The sequence below is a fragment of the Eulemur rufifrons genome, chromosome 29, assembly GCF_041146395.1.
Source record: "Eulemur rufifrons isolate Redbay chromosome 29, OSU_ERuf_1, whole genome shotgun sequence".
In the NCBI taxonomy this organism is placed as follows: Eukaryota; Metazoa; Chordata; class Mammalia; order Primates; family Lemuridae; genus Eulemur; species Eulemur rufifrons.
Window position 1 is genome coordinate 44,286,522 of NC_091011.1, and position 20,347 is coordinate 44,306,868.

The following is a 20,347-nucleotide window of genomic DNA, read 5'->3' on the forward strand; positions in this document are numbered from 1 at the left end:
TAGTTGTTCTTAGGTATATTTCTAATTGCTTCCTTGGAATATGTTCCTAGAGATGGAAAAAATTGAATAGGCTTCTCTTTAAGGGTCTTGATATAGTTTGTCAAATTGCCCATTCCCCATGCTCTGGCAAAAGTATGACTTGCATTCTCAAAGCTCTACCAGCGGCCTTATGTTATTAGATTTTGTCAGGCAAGCTGGACAGAATTCACATAATGATAAGTAGAGTGCCCCTGAAAATTCCAGGAATTGGATGTCTCAAGCAGGGATGCTGTGTTCAGCACTGTCTGCACAGGGGCAGCTTTGATTACTGCCTCTCTTAGCACTGAATCATTTAATAGTCTTCTCAGTTAATGCATACATTTGTCATACCATTGTCCCCAAATCAACTTTTGGTTTCACTTCTATCCCAACTGGATCACCTCCAAGATCTTTGGTCAACCTGAGAAGTGCTGTTCTCTTCCCAGGTCACTCTCTAATCCTGGTAACACATAGCATTCTAGCCAACTGGGTACACAACTTGACCTGACCATTTCAGCCCAGTTACCATAAGTGTTGCCAATTATAACAGCAGATGCCATCATACAGAAATGACACAGAAGAATATAATGCACTGTGAGAGTAACTTGGTAAATATTAGTAGATGAGATGACATGGGAACAAAATTTTGATGACCTCAGTTCACATGTAGCCCTTCGTCATCTCTAGGAATGTCACAGGATTTCACCTGATCTTTAATCACCCACAACACCTATGGCAGTAGTGCAGGGTAAGCCAGGCCAAGCACTCAATGGACTTACAGAAATGGGACTTTCCTAAATTAGACCATTGCCTTTCCTTGAAGATCAGAGTATAATTCTTTGTAACATATTTTTTCCTATTCCAGATCCCCCACACAGTAAGAAAAGCAAATGCATGCTTGTCTTTTACTTCTGTTCTTAGGATGTAATCCAAGAAAAAGAAGGGACTTTTACCTTAAATTTACTTGCTTCTTCAAAGACAGTCTTATTTAGCCTTTTGGCTGCTTGAACACATTTCTTTAAGTAATGCAAATATTTAATAAAGTATTTCAAGTACCAAAATATAAATTATAGTTGTATCAAAATCTATACAAGTGGAGATGCAATTTGAAGCTTGCTCATATACACACAACTGCTTCAGCTTAAGATAGGTGCTTACACTGTTGGGGTTTTGGTGGAGTCTGGAGTCTGTTTGGGGCAATTGCTGGAGTGTGCACTTGGATCATCCCTCAATATTACTAAAAACCCAAGCTCCACCTTCAACATTGGAAGATATGAAAAGTGAATATCTTCACAGGGCTGCTTCTCATACATCTGAGCAAAATATTTGGGCACAAAAGGAAGTTGCAAATCCTAGGCTATCTTTGGGCAATGTATAGACAAGGGGGGGGAAATAGTAAGAGAGCTAATATCATGCCTCCACACAGGCCGCACAAGTGAAAGAGGGTTTGCCAGGACTGGTTCAGATCCCCAGTGATGATTGTGGATTTAAGAGGAACAAAATTGATGCTTATTAGACATCCAAGTAGAAAAGTCAAATAGGCAGTTGAATATAGGAATCTGGCTCTTGCGGGAGAGTTTGCATTAGAGATAGAAAATGGAAATCAGTCTTGTGACTGAGATCTGGTAGGGAGAGAGGACAAAGAATCAGAGTGGAGCCAAGAATCACCCATAACTTTCAGAGTTCTCTGTTCTGCTTATAAATGCAAGGGCAAGAAGCCAAAGGGATCTTTTATAACAAACCACCATTTTAACGCCCCGTTAGTTCCCACTGCATTACATTTCTAACCAACTCTCTTACTCTCAGCTTCCCCCAATACTGTGACTTCATTCCCTAGTCCCTTTAGGGTGTGGGGACAGGGGAAGGAGGTTAGGATGAGATTTTTTACGACAGGGTAATGTGTTTCAACCACTATCATTAATTCAACAAATATTAAGTAGTGACAAAGCAGGGTAGGAATCACAAAGATACATCAGATACGATTCCTACTCTGCTCTCTCAGAGGGAGAAGGGGCAAGGAAGGCATAATATAAGAACATAAATAGCTACAGTGTAATGCCATGAATGACAAAGGCCATATTTGGAAGAAGATGTGGGGAGAAACAACGAAGGCATCTTGGAACAGTTTATGCTGGACACTTGAGGGTAGAACAGAATGTTTTAGGCAAGATTTGGAACAAGTACCTTTCGTACAGGGGACAGAGTGAACAAATTCCCTAATAGAAGAAGAGGAAGGTGAATCAAAATGACAAATTGATTCCTGTTTTATTTTGTTTTTAATTAACAGAGTTAAACCTAATGGAAAGAATGTTGTTACTGGAGAGAAACGAATTAATGGCTTTTTATCACCGCAGGAAAGAGTAAATATGATTGGGCAACGCCTCAAGTCTCAGCAGAAGGAACTTCCAGTTCCTGCTCTGTGCTATTCTCTTTGGAAGAAAGGGGGGAGTGGTGCGGCAAGAGCGCTGTTTATTCCTTTCCTGCCCAATGGCAGAGAAGCCCATACTTTTGAACGCAGCTGATTGGCTACTATAAAAGCCCGCTCTGAGCACGGACTAACGAGCACTGGGAGCCCCGATTTTTGGAAATAGTTCCTAGCCAGGAGTACGTGACACTGAGGCAGCATCCGATTGTAAACAAGCACGAGTCTAGGCGGGCACCCAGCCCACGCGACCCGGGGCCCTGTCCCAAGAGGCTGATCTCTAGCCCACGTTGCCCCAGATGTCCGCTTCAGCTTTCTGCCAACCGTTTGCCCCGTCAGTCCCGGGCACCGGTGCCAGGTCAATCCGTGGTCACCGTGCCAGGCCATTCCTCTGGGATCGCGGCCGGGGGCGGGGCCCAAAGTTCTTTCTCTGAGCTGATTGGCGCGGCCCCGAGTTCTGGCTGTGTCTCGAAGTCCCGGTGACTCCTCCCGGTTGGGGTTGGGGGAAGAGTGCGGAGAGACAAATAAAACCCCGGGAAGCGGCGGGTCGTGACAAGAGACAAACTTGAGTCTCGAGCCACTGCGCCTCAGACCCACTGCCCAGCTCCTTCACCCCGCGGCACCTCCAAACCCCAGCCCAGGCCGGAGCGCACAAGCCCGCCAGCGCACCTGTTGTCCCCGCCCGGACCGCCACCAGGGTTCTGCCCTCAAGCCAGCACCAGCCTCTCAAGCCAGCACCAGCCCTTTCCAGGCCCGCTGAGCGTCAAGATGAAGGCGGCCCGCTTCGTGATGCGCAGCGCCGGCTCGCTCAGCAGCGCCGGCCTGGTCCCCCGAGAGGTCGAGCATTTCTCGCGCTACAGCCCGTCCCCGCTGTCCATGAAGCAGCTGCTGGACTTTGGTGAGAGGGGACAGAGGACCCGGGCGGGGGCCCTGGGGCTAGGGAGCGGCCTTAACTTTCAGCCCGGGAACAGGGAGAGCTGGACTAACACATAGTTAAAACAACTGGGGTCCACTTTGCTGCTAAGCCCTGGAGCCTCGACCCCAGCACATCTTGTCTTTTCCTGGATTTGTCTATTTTCTGACAGCTGTGCCTACTACAGGTCAAGGCCACCTGCAGCCATGCTGATACTGGATGTTCGTGCCCTGATCTTCAAGTCAAAATACTTTTTGCTTTCAGTCACCATTTAGCAATGAACTAGAAAGTTTATCCCCACTTTCACAGCATAGTAATTCTTGGAGAAGATTCCTAATATTATAAACTAACCTCAAATTAATAGATTTTATCCCTTAGCCACCTTCCACTCTTCCACAGGATACATCTCTCTGCATTCCTGGCAGATTTCATCTCTTTACCATTATAGATTTCCATATATTTGCATTACTGCTGAAAATAATTTCACACTTGCTGCAGTAAGCTTATAAGGAAAGTTTCAAGGGTTTGAATGTGATATTATTTACCACTACTCCGGAAATGACACAACTCCCACTCCACCCTCTTATCCCCCCACTTCGATTTCATGTCTAGGCTCATTAAAGGATGGTATGTCCTTGACATTGTAATGTTGACTGAATCCTGCAGTCTTTTATGAATATTAAGAACTGTGGGATAGTCCCCCTTCTTGAAAGTGAGTCCTCTTCAAAAAGAGAAAACAATAATTCTCCTGTATTGGTCAGTTTTTAAAAGAAAGAAAGAAAAATAAAAGAAGGAAGGAATGAAAGGAGGAAGGAAGGATGGAAAGCAGGAAGGAAGGGAGGGAGAAAAAAGTCAATGAAGATAACTGCTCCTGAATTATCTATAAACAGTAACCCCACTGAGAGTAAAATATAATTTTATAATATATGTGTGTGTTCAATATTTAATAGTTAATATTATTTAAATGTATCATTTAGACATACATTTCTCCAAAAACTAAATAAACTTCATTTCTTACAGGTTCAGAAAATGCATGTGAAAGAACTTCTTTTACATTTTTGCGACAAGAATTGCCTGTGAGGCTTGCCAATATCTTGAAGGAAATAGATATTCTCCCTGATCGATTAGTAAATACCTCTTCAGTGCAATTGGTTAAAAGCTGGTAAGTGATGAACTATTTTGAAGTGTCTAGTTTTAAAATAGTTACCTGAGTATGGCTTCTTATACTATATTAACATCATAATTGGAAAACAGGTGGTCTGAGCAGTAAATACTTTTGAAAGATATAACAAAATTTTTTATTAATTTAGGCTAAATGATCATTAAGGGAAGTTATAAAGCAATAAACAGACATTTTTACCCTGAAAAAGTTGATTACTTTACAATAAAATTTTGACTTCTGGAAAAAATTAGAAAAATAATTGATGTATGCAATTTTAATTTTGTACTTTAAATAATAAAAGACAGATCTGATTTAAATGAATGGAGGGCCTAACCTTACAAAGTAATAGAATGGGCTCCGAGTTCAGATCCTGCCTCTGCCTCTTCTAGTTGTACAATCCTTGACAAGTGTCTTAAACTATGCCATTGAGTTATTATCCCCCATTGGTTATTAAGGAGAGTTAAGCTGTGCCTCAAAGGGATGTTTGAATGTAATTAAATGAGGTAATCTATTTAAAAAAAAGAAACTTAGACCAGGACCTGGCACACAGCCAGCACTCAGTGTCAATTTTTACATAAGAATCTCATTTTACAAATAAGATTACTGATGCTTAGAGAAGGTAGGTTACCCAAAAAGACAGATTTTTGGAGAACAGAGCCAGCATATATATATATGCACAGGTGGCAAACATGCATGAGAGGCTCATCCTAAACCACTTACTGCACAGCTTTTTTCACTGATTCATTCAAGAGTTATAAGTATTATATATTCACAAGACAATTACAATCTGAAACACATATTCAATCTATAGTATTTACTGCTGGATTCAAGACTTCTACTCCTCTGTAAGTAAATATACTAGGAAAGAGTAAAGTTTTTAACAAATTTTAAAAAGTTGTTTCTAAGTTTTTTTGCTAGAAGAAATGAAAACATTTGCCAAACAAAACAGAAAACTGAATACTGACCTGAAATAAATAAAGAAACATTTTGAGGTAGATTTTAAGTTAGCAAGTTGAGAGTTAAAGGTTGTAGTATTTTAAATTTTTTAAACCACATTGTTTTCCAAAGGTTCTCAAGGAAAGTTTTAACTTTAAACATAATGTTTATTTTCTCTTTTCAAATTATTTGAAAAAGGCGTTCTATTTTCAGCCATTTCTATCTGATTATTAATTTTAAAACTTAAAGTACAACTTTTGCTTTACAGGTATATCCAGAGCCTCATGGATTTGGTGGACTTTCATGAGAGAAGCCCAGAAGACCAGAAAGCTTTATCAGAGTAAGCTCTATGCATTAGAATAAGTATTTAAAACTTTGACTATTTCTAGACATATTCCTGAGATCTTTTTTTAGACCTAAATTAAAAGAATTCAACCCTGAATAATAATATATTACTACCGCATTATACATGACAAGTTTTGGCTTGTTGCTTTTTTAGAAGTGAAAGAATACAGCATTGAAAATGATGCTGAGTGTGAACAAATGTAGAGGACTTGTTTTTTTTTTTTTTTTTTCCCTGCAGGAGATCTATTTTTACTATAAATTTAGTTCAATGATTATATGTGCAGGGGGATTTACTGTTACATAATTGTAATACATTTCAATGTCATTGGAGATTAAACATTGTCTTTCAGAATAACTGACAGTTTCCAGCTACTTAAGTAAGAATCTTTCCTACATCTGACAAGTAATTTTGAAATATTTTTCACAATGGCATTCTGGAGTCATCTCTAGAATGATGATATTAAATATTTTTTTAAAGACAAGGCTTAATGAATACACTCGTCACAGAGCTAATAGTTTTACATGTAAGGTAGAAATAAAATAAATTTGTTTATGAAACTATCTCCTCTACTGTAGTGGAAGAATCTGTAGTGAGAGCCCTAATAAAGCTTCACCCTAACATTTTATCATTTGATTTGTTTAGCTAGGTAAAACAAAAAGTGTTCTCACCTTCTTCGAAGTGACCTAAGAAATATAAGTGAATGAAATTTATTTGAACTTTCACTAACTGCAAATGTTATGGCTTAGCTTTATAGATACACTCATCAAAGTTCGAAATAGACACCATAATGTCATCCCAACAATGGCACAAGGAATCATAGAGTATAAAGATGGCTGTACAGTTGACCCAGTTACCAATCAAAATCTTCAGTACTTTTTGGATCGATTTTACATGAACCGTATTTCTACTCGGATGCTGATGAACCAGCACAGTAAGTCAGCTCATCATGGTCATGCTGTATAGAATGGGTATAGATAAGCCATACTATAACTGCATGTTTCACTAATTGGTGGATCACATTCTTTCTCAGTTGTAGTTCTAATCCTTACCCTGATTTTTATAATAATATTTTTTGCTTTTATTTTTCAACAGTTCTTATATTTAGTGACTCACAGACAGGAAACCCAACCCACATTGGAAGCATTGATCCAAACTGTGACGTCGTAGCAGTGGTCCAAGGTAATTTCTAGGTTTCTGAATTTCCTTTATTGAAAATGTACAATATCTGATGGACATAAGGTCTATAATTGAGGTGGCAGTGAATGAATTTATATTCACAGAATATTCCATTTATATTTTTATAAATGCTCTCAGCAAGGTTCTTTGCTTTTGAGAGTCAGGAGTATAAGCATTCATGTAAAATATTAAAACTCCAAACATAAGTGGTTAATATGTCATATTCTTATATATTGTATTTGATCTCTGAAGTGCATATATTTCTATTGCTAAAAATACAACTTAATGTTTTTTTCAATAAAATATTTAAAAGGTGTTTTTTCACATACATAAACTTGTACTTTAGTGAATATTTTAGATTAGGCTGGTATACACAGTGAAGATCACTTGAGAACTGTACTGGACATAAGTTCACTTCACTGATGAAAAACAACTTCTATTTCAGATGCCTTTGAGTGCTCAAGGATGCTCTGTGATCAGTATTATCTAACATCTCCGGAATTAAAGCTCACACAAGTGAATGGTAAGGTTAAAACATACTTTAACCTATGGAAAATTCAGTATTCTCCCAGTATGATTACTTATTGTAACTATAAAGCCACTTCTGCATTCTTTTTTTCTCTTCTGAACTTGCCTAGAATTTGTACACTTTTTTTCTTTGAAGCCAAGGTTCTCTTTAACTATCTCAACTAGAAAGCTCCCATTGTGCATATTCAGTTGCTAATGAGGATTTATAAAGAAGGGTTTAAACAAATTATTTGGAGTTTAAAGTAGCAACTAGGTTCCAATATCTGAGATCAAGGAAAGATTACTTACTGCACAATATAAGGCATAAGGAGACCAGAAGTAGGGTGAACCACTTAGCGGTGATTATAGCTTTCTAAAGAGGCTAAAGAGTTTACTCATACAACCTGGAAACAAAAATACTTTGAGTTGTACTATAAGAAATAAGCCAGTCAAAGAAGGACAAATATTGCATAATTCCACTTATAGGAGGTATCTAAAATAGTCATACCTACAGAAGCAGAGAGTAGAATAGTGGTTGCCAGGGGTTATGGAGAGGGGAAAATGAGAAATTTCTGTACAACGGGTATAAAGTTTCAGTTATGCAAGATGAATACTCTAGAGCTCTGCTGTGCAGTATAGTGCCTGTAGTTAACGATATCGTATTGTAGGGCTGGGCGTAGTGGCTCATGCCTGTAATTCCAGAACTTTGGGAGGCTGAGGCATGAGGATCACTTGAGTCCAGGAGTTTGAGGCTGCAGTGAGCTGTGACTGGGCCACCACACTCTTTATCTCTAAAGAGAAGAAGAATAGACTGTACATACTTTATTGTACACTTAAAAATTTATTAAGAGGGTCATGTTAAATGTTCTTACCATCACAATTAACAAAACCTGCACTTTAGGTATACTACTGTTTTGGAAGCAGAACATAATTCAAAAGCTTCAACTCTGACAATACAAGGTCTTCCCACATTGACTGAAGTGATTATAAGATGAATGAATACAAGGCACTGTGTTTATCCTATCCCATTCTGTTCTGGAAGATAGTTGCATCCCAAAACAAGGCAGTATACATAAATTGGAATAACCTTCTTTCCATTTAAAGTAAACATCTTTCCCAAGTTATATTTGTACAGAAACAATTTTTGTTAATGGTGAGAGTTGAAATCAAGTTGCTCAAATTAAGAGTAGCCTAAGTCACATATTAGGAACATGCAAATATAAGCAAATACTAAACTAAAAATAGGAGTACAAATAAAGATTGAAAAACATCTCTAAGCATAAACAGTGTTGTTGCATAACACTTGTGGAAAAACTGCTTGAACTGTTTGGTAAAATAAAGAGAGGATTGTGCTAGACCTTGTGTTTTCCGATTCAAACTTTGCCAAAGCCTGGAACACTGAAGAATAATACTTTTATTTTCCTTTTCAAACAATATTATGATGTTTTTGTTTCCCTGTTGTCTTTAGCCTTAAGGAAATTTAAGCATATTTAGCATATAATATTTAATGTTTGGCTGATAAAAAAACAAGAAAAATTAGATGCATTGTTTTACCATTAATTAAAAATGTGAAAATTGTAGCCAGCATTAATTTCAATGTTATAGTATAAGCAGTTTTTTTTCTCTTTTAAACTGCATATAATTTTAAACCTGAAATTGTCCAGTACATGTGATCTAAATAAAGCAGTTATGTTTACTGTTTAAGTGGGAAAGTTCTAGGACAGGACTCGAGAGTAGAGACGATAGGGAATATTCCAACCCTGTTTATATCTAAAATATTAATCAAATAGATATGGAGGTTTATTTCAGTGAAATATTTGTTTCCCAACTCTAAATGAGTTTATTTTTCTTAGGAAAATGTCCGGGCCAGCCAATTCACATCGTGTATGTTCCGTCTCACCTTCATCATATACTCTTTGAACTATTCAAGGTATGATACTTCACAATGATTGTAATTTTGTCTTAAAAAAAATTCATTAGTTATATTTTCATTTCCTTTATCATTCCCCACTAAACAGAAGCCTCAATATCTTCTCCCAAGAATGCTCCTTTGCTCTTAGGAAGCCACACAGTGTTTGAAAGAGTCCATGTAGTTCCTTGTAACATCAACACGTATTTGAGAATTCACAAGATGATTCACAGTGTCTCAATGCCTTAGAGACCAGGGGATATTCCTATTAATTTTCCAGTTGCCCAACAAAGCTCTAGTCATTCATTCATTAAGAGAGGTCATGGGGTGAATGGTTCGGTGAATGAGGCCTTGTTACCTCCACCCGCACTGGTCCAACTCCAAACTCAGAGGTTCAGGTCCAGAATTACTGTGGGTGACATGGCCCCGTTTGGAGTCTAGAATGTTCTCAGGGCACAGTCAGTTCCTCCAATGAGTGACCTACTTTCAAGTGCATATGAATCACCTGGGAACGTTGTTAAAATGCAAATTCAGATTTAGTAGGTCTGGTCTAGGGCCTGAGATTCTGAATTTCTAGTAAGCTAACAGGTGAAGGTGCTGGTCCGCAGTGCACACTTTGCATAGGCGGCCTGTAGAGCAGCTTCTTGTGTTAAAATGCGGATTCTCCACCGCAGAGATTTTGATTCTTTAGGTCTGAGGATTTGCATTTCTAACAGGCTCTCAGAGGATACCGATGTTACTGGTCTGGGGTAGCCAGATACAGATAATCCAATCCTTTCATGGGTTTTAAGACCAAACTAAAACTCTGGACGTAAACCAAAAAGTAGAAAAGCACCTGAAGCTTTGTGATACTTCCCAAGAAAGGAGGAAGCCTAAAAAAAAGTGAAATCTGCCTCTAATTCTGATGTAACTCTTCAGAACTTACTATTCCTAATTTCTAATATTGCTGCCCTGAGGTATTGATTGTACTACAAACATCTGATCTATTTTATTTCACTCCACCTAATGACTAGAATTTAATATTATATAGAAACCAGAAAACATATGACCTACCAGAAGGTAGAGAGAGAGGAGTTAAATAAACTAAGACTTTATCTGTATGAGATTCAGCCAATAGCTGAAAACTTGTTTTAGTTTGTTCTGTGTTAAAGGACAAAAGATACTTTTTTTGTTGATTTGATTTATTTTCAAATTGAAATGATCCAACGCATAGAGTTATTTTACCATGATTGGTAAAAGTTAAGATGATAATCAAATGCAAATTGAAATTTAATTCAGAATCATTGACTGTCCTGTTAAATAGTAACAACCTTTTCCCAACAAATTTTATAAAAGCCAATAAATTGGTTCAATGATTCACTGTTCATTTGTTATGTAATAGTCTTTGGTACTTGGATGTAAAATGTAATGGAAAGACAGAAAACGGAGAGCTAGGAAATGGACTATAAAAACCAATTTCTACATTTAAATTAAGGTTACCAATAAGAACTTGACAGCTAGCAGAATTGTTTTTCCATTAGACATTACTCCCAGGAGCTATATTACATGGTAAATGAATATTTTTCGTTATACATCCTGCATGACACATTCATAAATGGCTATTTACAGAGCTGTTTTGCCACTATCTTAAAAAATAGGAACTTAGAATTACCCTCTGTGCTGCTTTTATTTTAAACATAAAAAACATTTATTGTCCCTCATTCATCTGCTATTGAATTCCTTATGGTTTTGTTTTCTTTAGAATTCAATGAGGGCAACAGTTGAACACCAGGAAAATTGGCCTTCCCTTACACCAATTGAGGTGATTGTTGTCTTGGGAAACGAAGACCTTACAATTAAGGTAACCATTCTCTGTTTTTCTTTTGGGTCTCTCTTGATAAAATTAAAAAGTGTCAATAATAATAAAGCTCTCTGCTTCTGGTACTTGATCCAAGTCATGTATACCAGTTGGCTTTTAAATGAAGGAAAGATATTTTTACGTAGACAGATGCACATTGTTTTTAATGTGTGCTCTGATGACTTGTTTGTTTGTTTAAGATTTCAGACAGAGGAGGTGGTGTTCCCCTGAGAATTATCGACCGCCTCTTTAGTTACACATACTCTACTGCGCCAACGCCTGTCATGGATAATTCCCGGAATGCTCCTTTGGTAAGAGCAATCATATAGCTAAATTCATCCCAGCCACCCAGTTCTAAATGTAGAGCAAAGATTACTAAGGAATCGTTTAGGCAAGTTAATCAGTTTAGTTAAATTAGGCATGAGGAATATGAGAAAAAATGATAAAGCAAGCTAAAAATGACAAGTCAATTCTACAAGGGGTCTCTGGAAACAGAAGATATCTATTTAGGTTGTAGGACATCAGTATCAGTGAGGGTAATAACTTCTTCCTGCATTTTATATTGCAACAATCACATACACTTCTTTACCAATAAATGATCTTTCCCCTCTAGGCTGGTTTTGGTTATGGCTTGCCAATTTCTCGTCTCTATGCGAAGTACTTTCAGGGAGATCTGAATCTCTACTCTTTATCAGGATATGGAACGGATGCTGTCATCTACTTAAAGGTATCCTTTCAGTTCAATAGAGGGAATCATATCAATCATATTGCTAAAATTATTGCTTCTTTTACAGCCCTGAGTTCTGTGGTCCACAGTGAATTCCCCAAACTGAGTTAATGCAGATAATGACCACAAGTCATTGTATTTTCTGTTTGAGTGTGTGTATATGTATTATTTAATATGGTAACTTAAAAAAAAAGAAGCTGGGCCATGCTACCTGCCTCATGTGAAACAAAATTGTTCCCCAAGAAGAACATTACCAAAGTTTCAGAATGAGAACATGTTCCTGTGAAGTTTTTTAAGGCAACTCCTCTTGGCATCTGTGAGAGGAGCTGTACTTTGTTTTACTTCAACCTGTGGGAAATGTATGCTAATGATGTCCCAGCCATGAAAACAACAGATATCAGATACTCAAGCCTGTAAGCCAGGGAAAGGAAAGCTGACTGCTCACAAGCTGCCAGTGGGATGCCACGCATTTCCTGTCTGAACTTTGAAACTTGGCACGTTTTTTCTATTTCTGATAAAGCCTCAATTTATTTGTTAAGATCACTGTCCTGATTCTGTTAATCATTTGCCAACGATTTCAACTGAAAATATATTTAGAGATGTTAGTAACTAAAACATGAAGCTTCCAAGGCTCCCATTTTGCGCATTGGAATTATTTGCCAAATGGCCTTTGACCATTTGAAATAGCTAAAGTATTCATTCTTTAAATGAGCAAAAACCTTCAAGGTTTTGGGAAAGAGCCTTTTAATAGATTAATAATATCAGGTGGGCTCTGTTGTGCTCTTATTACTTAATCAATTAAATAAATGTACTTGACTGTTTGAATACTTACCTCTGAATGTATTTTGAATAATCACTTCAAGTGCAAATTGCGCCATGCATAATGTCTTTGGTATGATGTTTTTTTCCCCTCTTCTTTTAGGCCTTATCTTCTGAGTCTATAGAAAAACTCCCGGTTTTTAACAAGTCAGCCTTCAAACATTATCAGATGAGCTCTGAGGCTGATGACTGGTGTATTCCAAGCAAGGAACCAAAGAACCTGGCAAAGGAAATAGTGGCCATGTGAAGAGGGACACTCAGGACGCTTTACGGGATCAAAGTGGGTCTGCACCAGTGCTGCTTCCTGAATGTTTGTGTGTGAACTCTTGCTTCCTCAAAAACAAATAACAGCACCAAAAACTCCTTGATTGGAATACTGATCCAATGGGGAATGGAGCTCCTTTCTGTGACCCAGGAGAATATAGTGCAGGATTACAGGAGTTAACAGATGCCCAGCTCCTTAGGTAGAGTAGCTCATCAGTTTGTATGAAATCCTGAAGAGGAAATAAGCCTCAGTTCTCCATCTTTTTATCAACAAGAATGGGAAAGGGAATGAATGTGAAAATATAGGTTAGCAATTTCAAAAGGTTGAAATTGCTTTTAGGCCTCCTGGTGACATCAAAAGATATTGATATTTATTGAATATCAAAGTATCAATATATCAGCATTTTCCTGCCATGCAAAGGATTAGAGCTCAATTTACACTATATGATTAGACATATATGTAAATGTACATGTCATATATTTACATGCTCTAGGAAGGAAAGGCTGATAACCAAAATAATGTTCACTCTGAATGAAAAGGAATGAGTCAAAACGTTTTATTCAAAGTTGCAGCCAAGGTATTGGGCCTATGTAAAAACTCAGAGGAAAGCCTCTTCTGATAAATACAGATCCTTTGTTATGGTACTTTTCTTGTTCACACTGTATGCAATAAGTGAACACTTACTGCTAGGTGCTTAGTCTTGGGTGAATTGTTAAATGTACACTGAAGTCAGGATGTTGGGTATTGGAGAGAGAGAAGAATTGCCAAAGTGACATCGAAAATATCTCATACCTTATTTTGTTTATAAATGAAATGGTAGATTGGAAAAAACCAATGTTAGGAAAAGAAATCATGTATTCAGAACCTAACTCAGTAGGAAGGGCTGTTCTCTACCAGGAAGTGGTGGTAATCCAAAGACATCCATTTTCTAGGCTTAAAAAGGTATATTTTTGATATACTTTATTATTTTCTCTACATTCCAGGATTAACATGTCTGTAAAAAATTTTCAAATTATCCAATGACTCAAGAACTTTAGAATTTAAGTACTTCTTGGAGCATTTTTTATATAGCCTGGAAGTAAGAGGTTTTCATGCCAGCATGCTTTCATTTGTGAGTCGTTGAGACTGAAAGCTAATGAATGAAAGCTGTAATGCATATTTGGGGTACTTTGGGAGAGTTAAGGTATAATATGCAGGTCCACAGGCCAGTCATGCAGATTACCCTTAGAGAAGGACGAATAAAAGGAAGAAGGAAGGAAGGAAAGAAGAAAGCAATGGAGATAGGAGGGGAGGGAAGCAGAAGGCACCTTTTTATTTTCCCCAAAAACTATTTCAAAATTATCTATATTTTCATGGATAAATTATTGGCAGCAGGATGAATTGGTATCTCTCAAAGCAGTGTGGCTTCTTTAAATGGTTCCTGATCTTACAAGACAATAGGTTTTATGAGATAAACTCATCTGTGTCAAATTAATGTTTAAACCTGTATATAGAAAAAAACTAAGATTTTCTGCATTGTAAAATAATTAGTGCTCTTTATATGTTGAATTTAACATTTATGTTTCATTTTGTGATGGCCTAGTGTTGTGGTGCTGCTAGTAGAGGCAATAGAAGCCTGAACTATTTGTTGTGGATTTCAGATTTTATCATCAGAAGTTCTAGACAGTGGCTTTTCTTGATGGTGGGACTCCAGCTCATGCATTTATTGATTACACAAAACTGTTTGCATTGGGTTATTTGTCATTTTGGCTTTTTACTGAAATATGAGCTAAATATTTTTGCATATAAATATTTGTATTTACCAAAGATTTAAAGCAGCTGATTAATTAATTAACTCAAACACTATGAATTATCTTTAAAACACTAGAAAAAAAGAAATGTTAGTATCTGAATAATATCAATTATGCAAATGGAGTTCTATAAAATAGGAATAGTCTACACTGTTTTTTATGAAATCTATGGGTTCTAGTGGATGGATACTGAATGCTCAGGCCCACTTAAATTATTAATGTACAAATTGTGTTTTTGTCTTTATGCTACTATGTACAGAGAAATGTGATAATTTTTATAATAAATATTTTTTATTATAATAATAAACAGTCTTTTCAAATTCTTTTTTTGAATTACCTCAAAGTACTAAAAATTTGAGTTAAAATAACACATAATACAATGGTGTGTTTGTCTACACATATTCAATAATCATTTTTGCAATACATATGTTCTCTACATTTTTTTGGTAAATTTAAAGTTTTACTTTGTCCCTATGTTTTCATAAATACAGTGAGTACCAAAATAATTATCTAGATAATTTAGGTTCCCAATAATTTCTGGATTAAACAATTGAATAATAATAAGGTAGAACTAGGATAGAAATTACTATGTTAAATTGTGGTATATATTGTATATATTTCAGTGCCTTTTTCTTTTACTTATTTAATCCTACTTTATCTTTAGACAGCATCCTTTGCCCACATTCATAATGCCTTTATTGCCAAGGTTCTACAAAAAAAAAAAAAAAAAAGGAACAAAGGGAGGGAGGGAGGGAAAGAAACTGAAATGAAATGATATTGGTGGAATAAGATTGCTGCGACTGAATTCTAAAATCTTGTCAAAATATTCATATGTGAATCAAGAATGCCATCAGTCTAAGACATTAGACCCTAAAAAACCTATCCCAAGGCCCCCACCAGTGACACTCTCCCTTTACTTGGCTACCCCCATTTATTCTGCTTCTGTTGAGTAAGCACTGCACAATGTGTCTGTAAACGAAAGCATGCACACATGTGTACACACACGCACCACAGGATTCAGCTGTACAATTTCCTTGGATCAAATTGCCTGGGAGATAGGTTGTTAGTATACTCTACAGTCCCAGACCTTCACCCATGTTTCCCTCATAACTGCAAGACTTTGAATCTCATCACTTCCCACATATGCACACATAGGTCTTTTTGACTCAGGGCAATGTGTGTACCTGAAAAGATACTAATTTTAAAGTTCAATAAAGTGGGCCAAATTTCCATCAAAACTATCGTTAGACCATTTCTCTCAAATTCTAAATTTGGCTAGAAATATTATAGTAAGAGCATTTGATCTCAACTACCACGACATGTGCAAAGAGAGGGAGAGATGATTGTGAGCTAGTAGCCTGGACATTGGCCTTGATAATTTCTTTATTCTCCTGCTATATTTTCAGAGATTGCTTACATTTAGATGTATACCAACATGAAAAATGTGTGTGGAATCTCCTGGTCACTTTGGTTGGTCCTGGTGGAAGAATTGAAGAAATTTTGTAATTTCACAGGAACCTATGCAAGAAGTCACTGGGCCCCCCTATGAACACCTAGAGCAATAGGGTCTATTTCCATTAGCATTCCGTCCACGTGTCTCTTTTTTTAGATATATCTCTGCTTACCTTCCATCACAATTACTTAGATACTCAATAAACATGCACTACATAAATACATGAATGAACGCATGAATAAACTTCTGTCTATAGGACAGAATCCTTGCATTTAAGGGTAGATTGGAGTTCTGTGTTAAATAGTTGTACAAATACATAAAATTTAATAAGATTTTATGCTTGAAGAGATATTCAAGAACTTTTATAATATTGCAGAAACTCTGGAATATGTTTCCAAATCAGTTAAATTGCATCCTATCTTTGTTTAATGTCCCTCTTCATTGGTGGCCTTTGATCGTTGGAAATTATCACATATTTCACAAAAAAAATTAAATAATGGTCAAAGTTATCACTACTAAGGAAATTTCTCTAGAAAACAGGCCAGTGTTTCAGATTTTATGAGTATTCTTTCTTGTTCACCTTGGCCTCAGATGAAAACATATTTTCATCCATATATCATGACTTTTTAATGGAATTGAGTAACTGTCTTTTGATGAGATTTTTCTGTTCCTATCCAAGTGCAAATAAACATTAAAAGCCACTCAAAACCAACAGAAATGTCAGTAGCCTTGAAAACATGTTGAATCTATTCAATGAGGTGAAAATGATGTGTGCTGTCTAAGTAATAAATCCAGCAACAAAATAATAAAGTTCATCAACGAATTATGAGACGTCATTTTCATGTTTACTGCTGCCATTTAATGTAATGGAAATAACACAGGACTGGTTGTCAAATAATGCAATATAGCTAGGAATTATTTATTAGCATACCATTTTCCATAAATGTAAAAGGATGCTTTAATATCTAAGACAAATAGTCTACTGAATGGCAAAATGTCAAATTTTTATCCATTTCATAAAGCTATGCTCTTTAATATGTTTCTAGCCAAAAACTATATTTTGGTATTTGATATAATTGCCCTTAATTCAAACTTTTCCCTATGAATTCATTTTTAAAGGTAACAAAATTTGTTTAAAATTATAAATTTGTGATCTGAAAGAGAAATAAAAATTTAAAAACAACAACCTTTTACCATGCTCTTAGATTATTCACTTTACCTATTTGGGTCCCAGTTTTCTCTTCTACCTAAATGAGTTCTTATTGTGCAAGAAAGGCATGTCAAATTTCTAAAGTCTTTGAATCTAAATTTTCCAATAATTCTTTACCAATTATCCTGCCTTCAATCTCTTTTCAGTCCACCTGTACAATGGTGCCGGATTAATTCCTGTAAACCAGCCTTCTCATGATATCACTGCCAAGCTCAAAATCCTTTACTGGCTTCCCAGGGCCTAAGAATCTGACATTTATACAATGTTGACAGTTCTCTACAATCCAACCTACATGACCAACCTTACAATTTATATCTTTTAATTACTGAACTGCTCAGTATATTGTCTTCTAAACATGTGACAAACATACTTCCTTTTGCTGTTGTAAATATGCTTGCCTGAAATTCCCTTCCTCTCTTCTCTGATTTTTCTAAATGATGTTCAATCTTCTAGGTCCAGCTTAAATCCCACCTCCATAGACTGGGCATGCCAACCTCCTCTAAATTCTCACATAGTCAGGACCATTTTAGTACTTACCACATAATTCCTAAGGTTACTAGTTAAATGCTATGGATAGATATAAAATCCAGAAACCCAACCAGATCATGTATGTTCCCTGCAGTTCAGGACCATGAGTTATACATACCCAGATAATAAACATGACATTAAGCCTGTTTAATGTGTAGCAGACATCAGAAACTATTTCTTGATTGACATATTCTTGATGAATTGGGAAGACAGAGAGAAGCAATGGAACAATTCCTAACTGAGCATATTATTCTCTTAATCTAAAACCAAAGCCACCATCTTACTGTGTTTGAATGGTCTTCATCATTTCTTTTCAATTGGGGAAGAATTTATATTTATTTCCAGATGGATCATAGTTGTAATATACACACAAAACTGATTTAAACCTTTTATTTCAGATTTGATACTAATTAAGTCTTTGCCCTCAAGAAGCTTAGAGTCCTATTGAGCATTTGAAGAGTCAAGACACCAATATGTGAGAAGTGAAATCGTGACCAAGGATTTTAACAACAATCCAAGTCAACAATAGAGGAGATGTCATAATTCCTAATACAGATAGCCAGATAAATGCACTAGCATTAATTACTGTCAAAAATTTAAAGAAGGGAAAGTGATTTGGGGTTAAAGTGACTACATGAAAAGAAGACAATTTATGTGAGCAAAATGGAAAGGAGGTCTTTGAAGAAAGTATCTGGGGAGAAGGTTGGAAAGGAAAGTTGGAGCTCCACAGAGGACCGTTTGAATGTCTGGGTGCGGTACTTGGGGCATCAAGGAGCCATTATTAGGGCAGCAGAAGGATCCAAACTGTCCTGTTGACTAAAATCTCAAGACCATGTGTTTCACCATCAGTTTATTTACAAAATATCAACACAATGCAGCACCCAATACAACTTTCTAAAATAAGAATTTAATTTGATATTCAAATAACTAAAGAGAGCATCAATGTGTGTTGACTGATGAATAAAAACAGTGGGTTTTCACCCAAGTGTCATAGTTGTCAGGCATGTAGACTCTGGAACCAGTCCACCTAGGTTTCCATCCCAGCTCTGCCACTGCATAGCTACAAGCAATTATGTAACTTCTCTCTCTTCAGATTTCTGATTTGTGCAATGGGGATAACATTGTAGCCTCTTCCTTATATGGTTGTGAAAATTAAAATGCATTAATGTACAGAAAGCATTTATAACAGGGCTTGGCACATAATAAATATTATACAGATATTAGCTATTTAATCAGTAATGTTACTGAAGCATTAGATATTGGATTCATATATTAAGTTCCTATAGAAATAAAAATAAAGCATGCTCCTTAAGATACGAAGTCATACAGTGTGAGCATGCAATGTATCAGTGATAATAACAAATTTGCTTTAATCTACCTTATTGCCCAATTGTGACTCAACTTAAATTTTTAGGTCAAATTATGCCCCAAAACTGCTGGGCAAGGCTGAAACCTGTTCAGACAGAGATCAAACAGACCTTGGACTCACCAGTAACGCTGTCCAACCAAAAACTGGGTGGATGGTGGTGGCATGTGTTACCTAATGAGATCTATTAACTCTTTTAGGTCCCTTTGAGAGCACTGCAAGGCTCCACCTCCCTGAACGCCAAGGAAAAACGGCCTCCCTACACATTATAAATAAACACTAGAAAACCTCACACAGCACTTTGCCCAAAGCACACTCTCAATAATTGTTTGTCTAACGGATGAAAAGAGACTTAAGCCATTAAAGTAACAATTAGGCTTCAGTTGTTCCCTAGGCAGCCTCTTTCCCCTTCTAACTATCATATTTCATCTTGTGAAAGCAGACCTCCAAATGATAACAAAAACAAGCACAAAACATGGTTTTTAAAAAGCCTTTGAAAACAGTACCCTGACTTGGTGGAAAGTAGAGAATATTTTCTTACTTTTTTTTCTTAGAATGTCAAACAATGGTTCTTTGTAAGTAAAAATATACCTTGCATTTTGTCTAAAGTAAAATATTCTTGTTTTAGTGTAGTACCAGGCAGGCTCTCCACTTATCATGTACTAATTTGTGAAGAAGTTATTTTAGGGATGAAACTTGCCACTAAACTTGATGAAATTATTTCTTAACCAAAGATAATAATGTTGATTTGATTTTTTAAACTATATTTTTTAATGACCATAAATATCTACTTCATGTATTAGAATAGGAACTGGTTTTACTAGACTTTCTTTCCTTTCTGAATCCTTTTTAAATTGAATAGTAACTAGGAAAAAATCTATAGAACTTATGTACCAGGTATTTTTCTAAGGATTTTATATTAAATAATACATTTTTCATTGCAACAACCCATTGTATTAATTC

At 36.5% G+C, this 20,347-nt stretch overlaps 1 protein-coding gene and 1 long non-coding RNA gene across 2 annotated transcripts; one reads left to right on the plus strand and one right to left on the minus strand.

Moving 5' to 3' along the window:
* Positions 1–2,968: 2,968 nt before the first annotated feature.
* Positions 2,969–13,636, plus strand: PDK4 (pyruvate dehydrogenase kinase 4). The gene is made up of 11 exons (XM_069462600.1): positions 2,969–3,338; positions 4,374–4,515; positions 5,720–5,791; positions 6,544–6,728; positions 6,890–6,976; positions 7,419–7,496; positions 9,334–9,410; positions 11,131–11,229; positions 11,427–11,537; positions 11,840–11,953; positions 12,876–13,636. The coding sequence occupies exons 1-11, from the start codon at positions 3,209–3,211 to the stop codon at positions 13,017–13,019; spliced, it is 1,239 nt and encodes a 412-aa protein (XP_069318701.1). The 5' UTR covers positions 2,969–3,208; the 3' UTR covers positions 13,020–13,636.
* Positions 7,432–12,869, minus strand: LOC138377555 (uncharacterized). Its single transcript, XR_011231802.1, has 2 exons — positions 12,786–12,869; positions 7,432–8,271 (listed from the first exon to the last, which is right to left on the minus strand). It is a non-coding gene; the product is annotated as an uncharacterized lncRNA (long non-coding RNA).
* Positions 13,637–20,347: the final 6,711 nt, after the last annotated feature.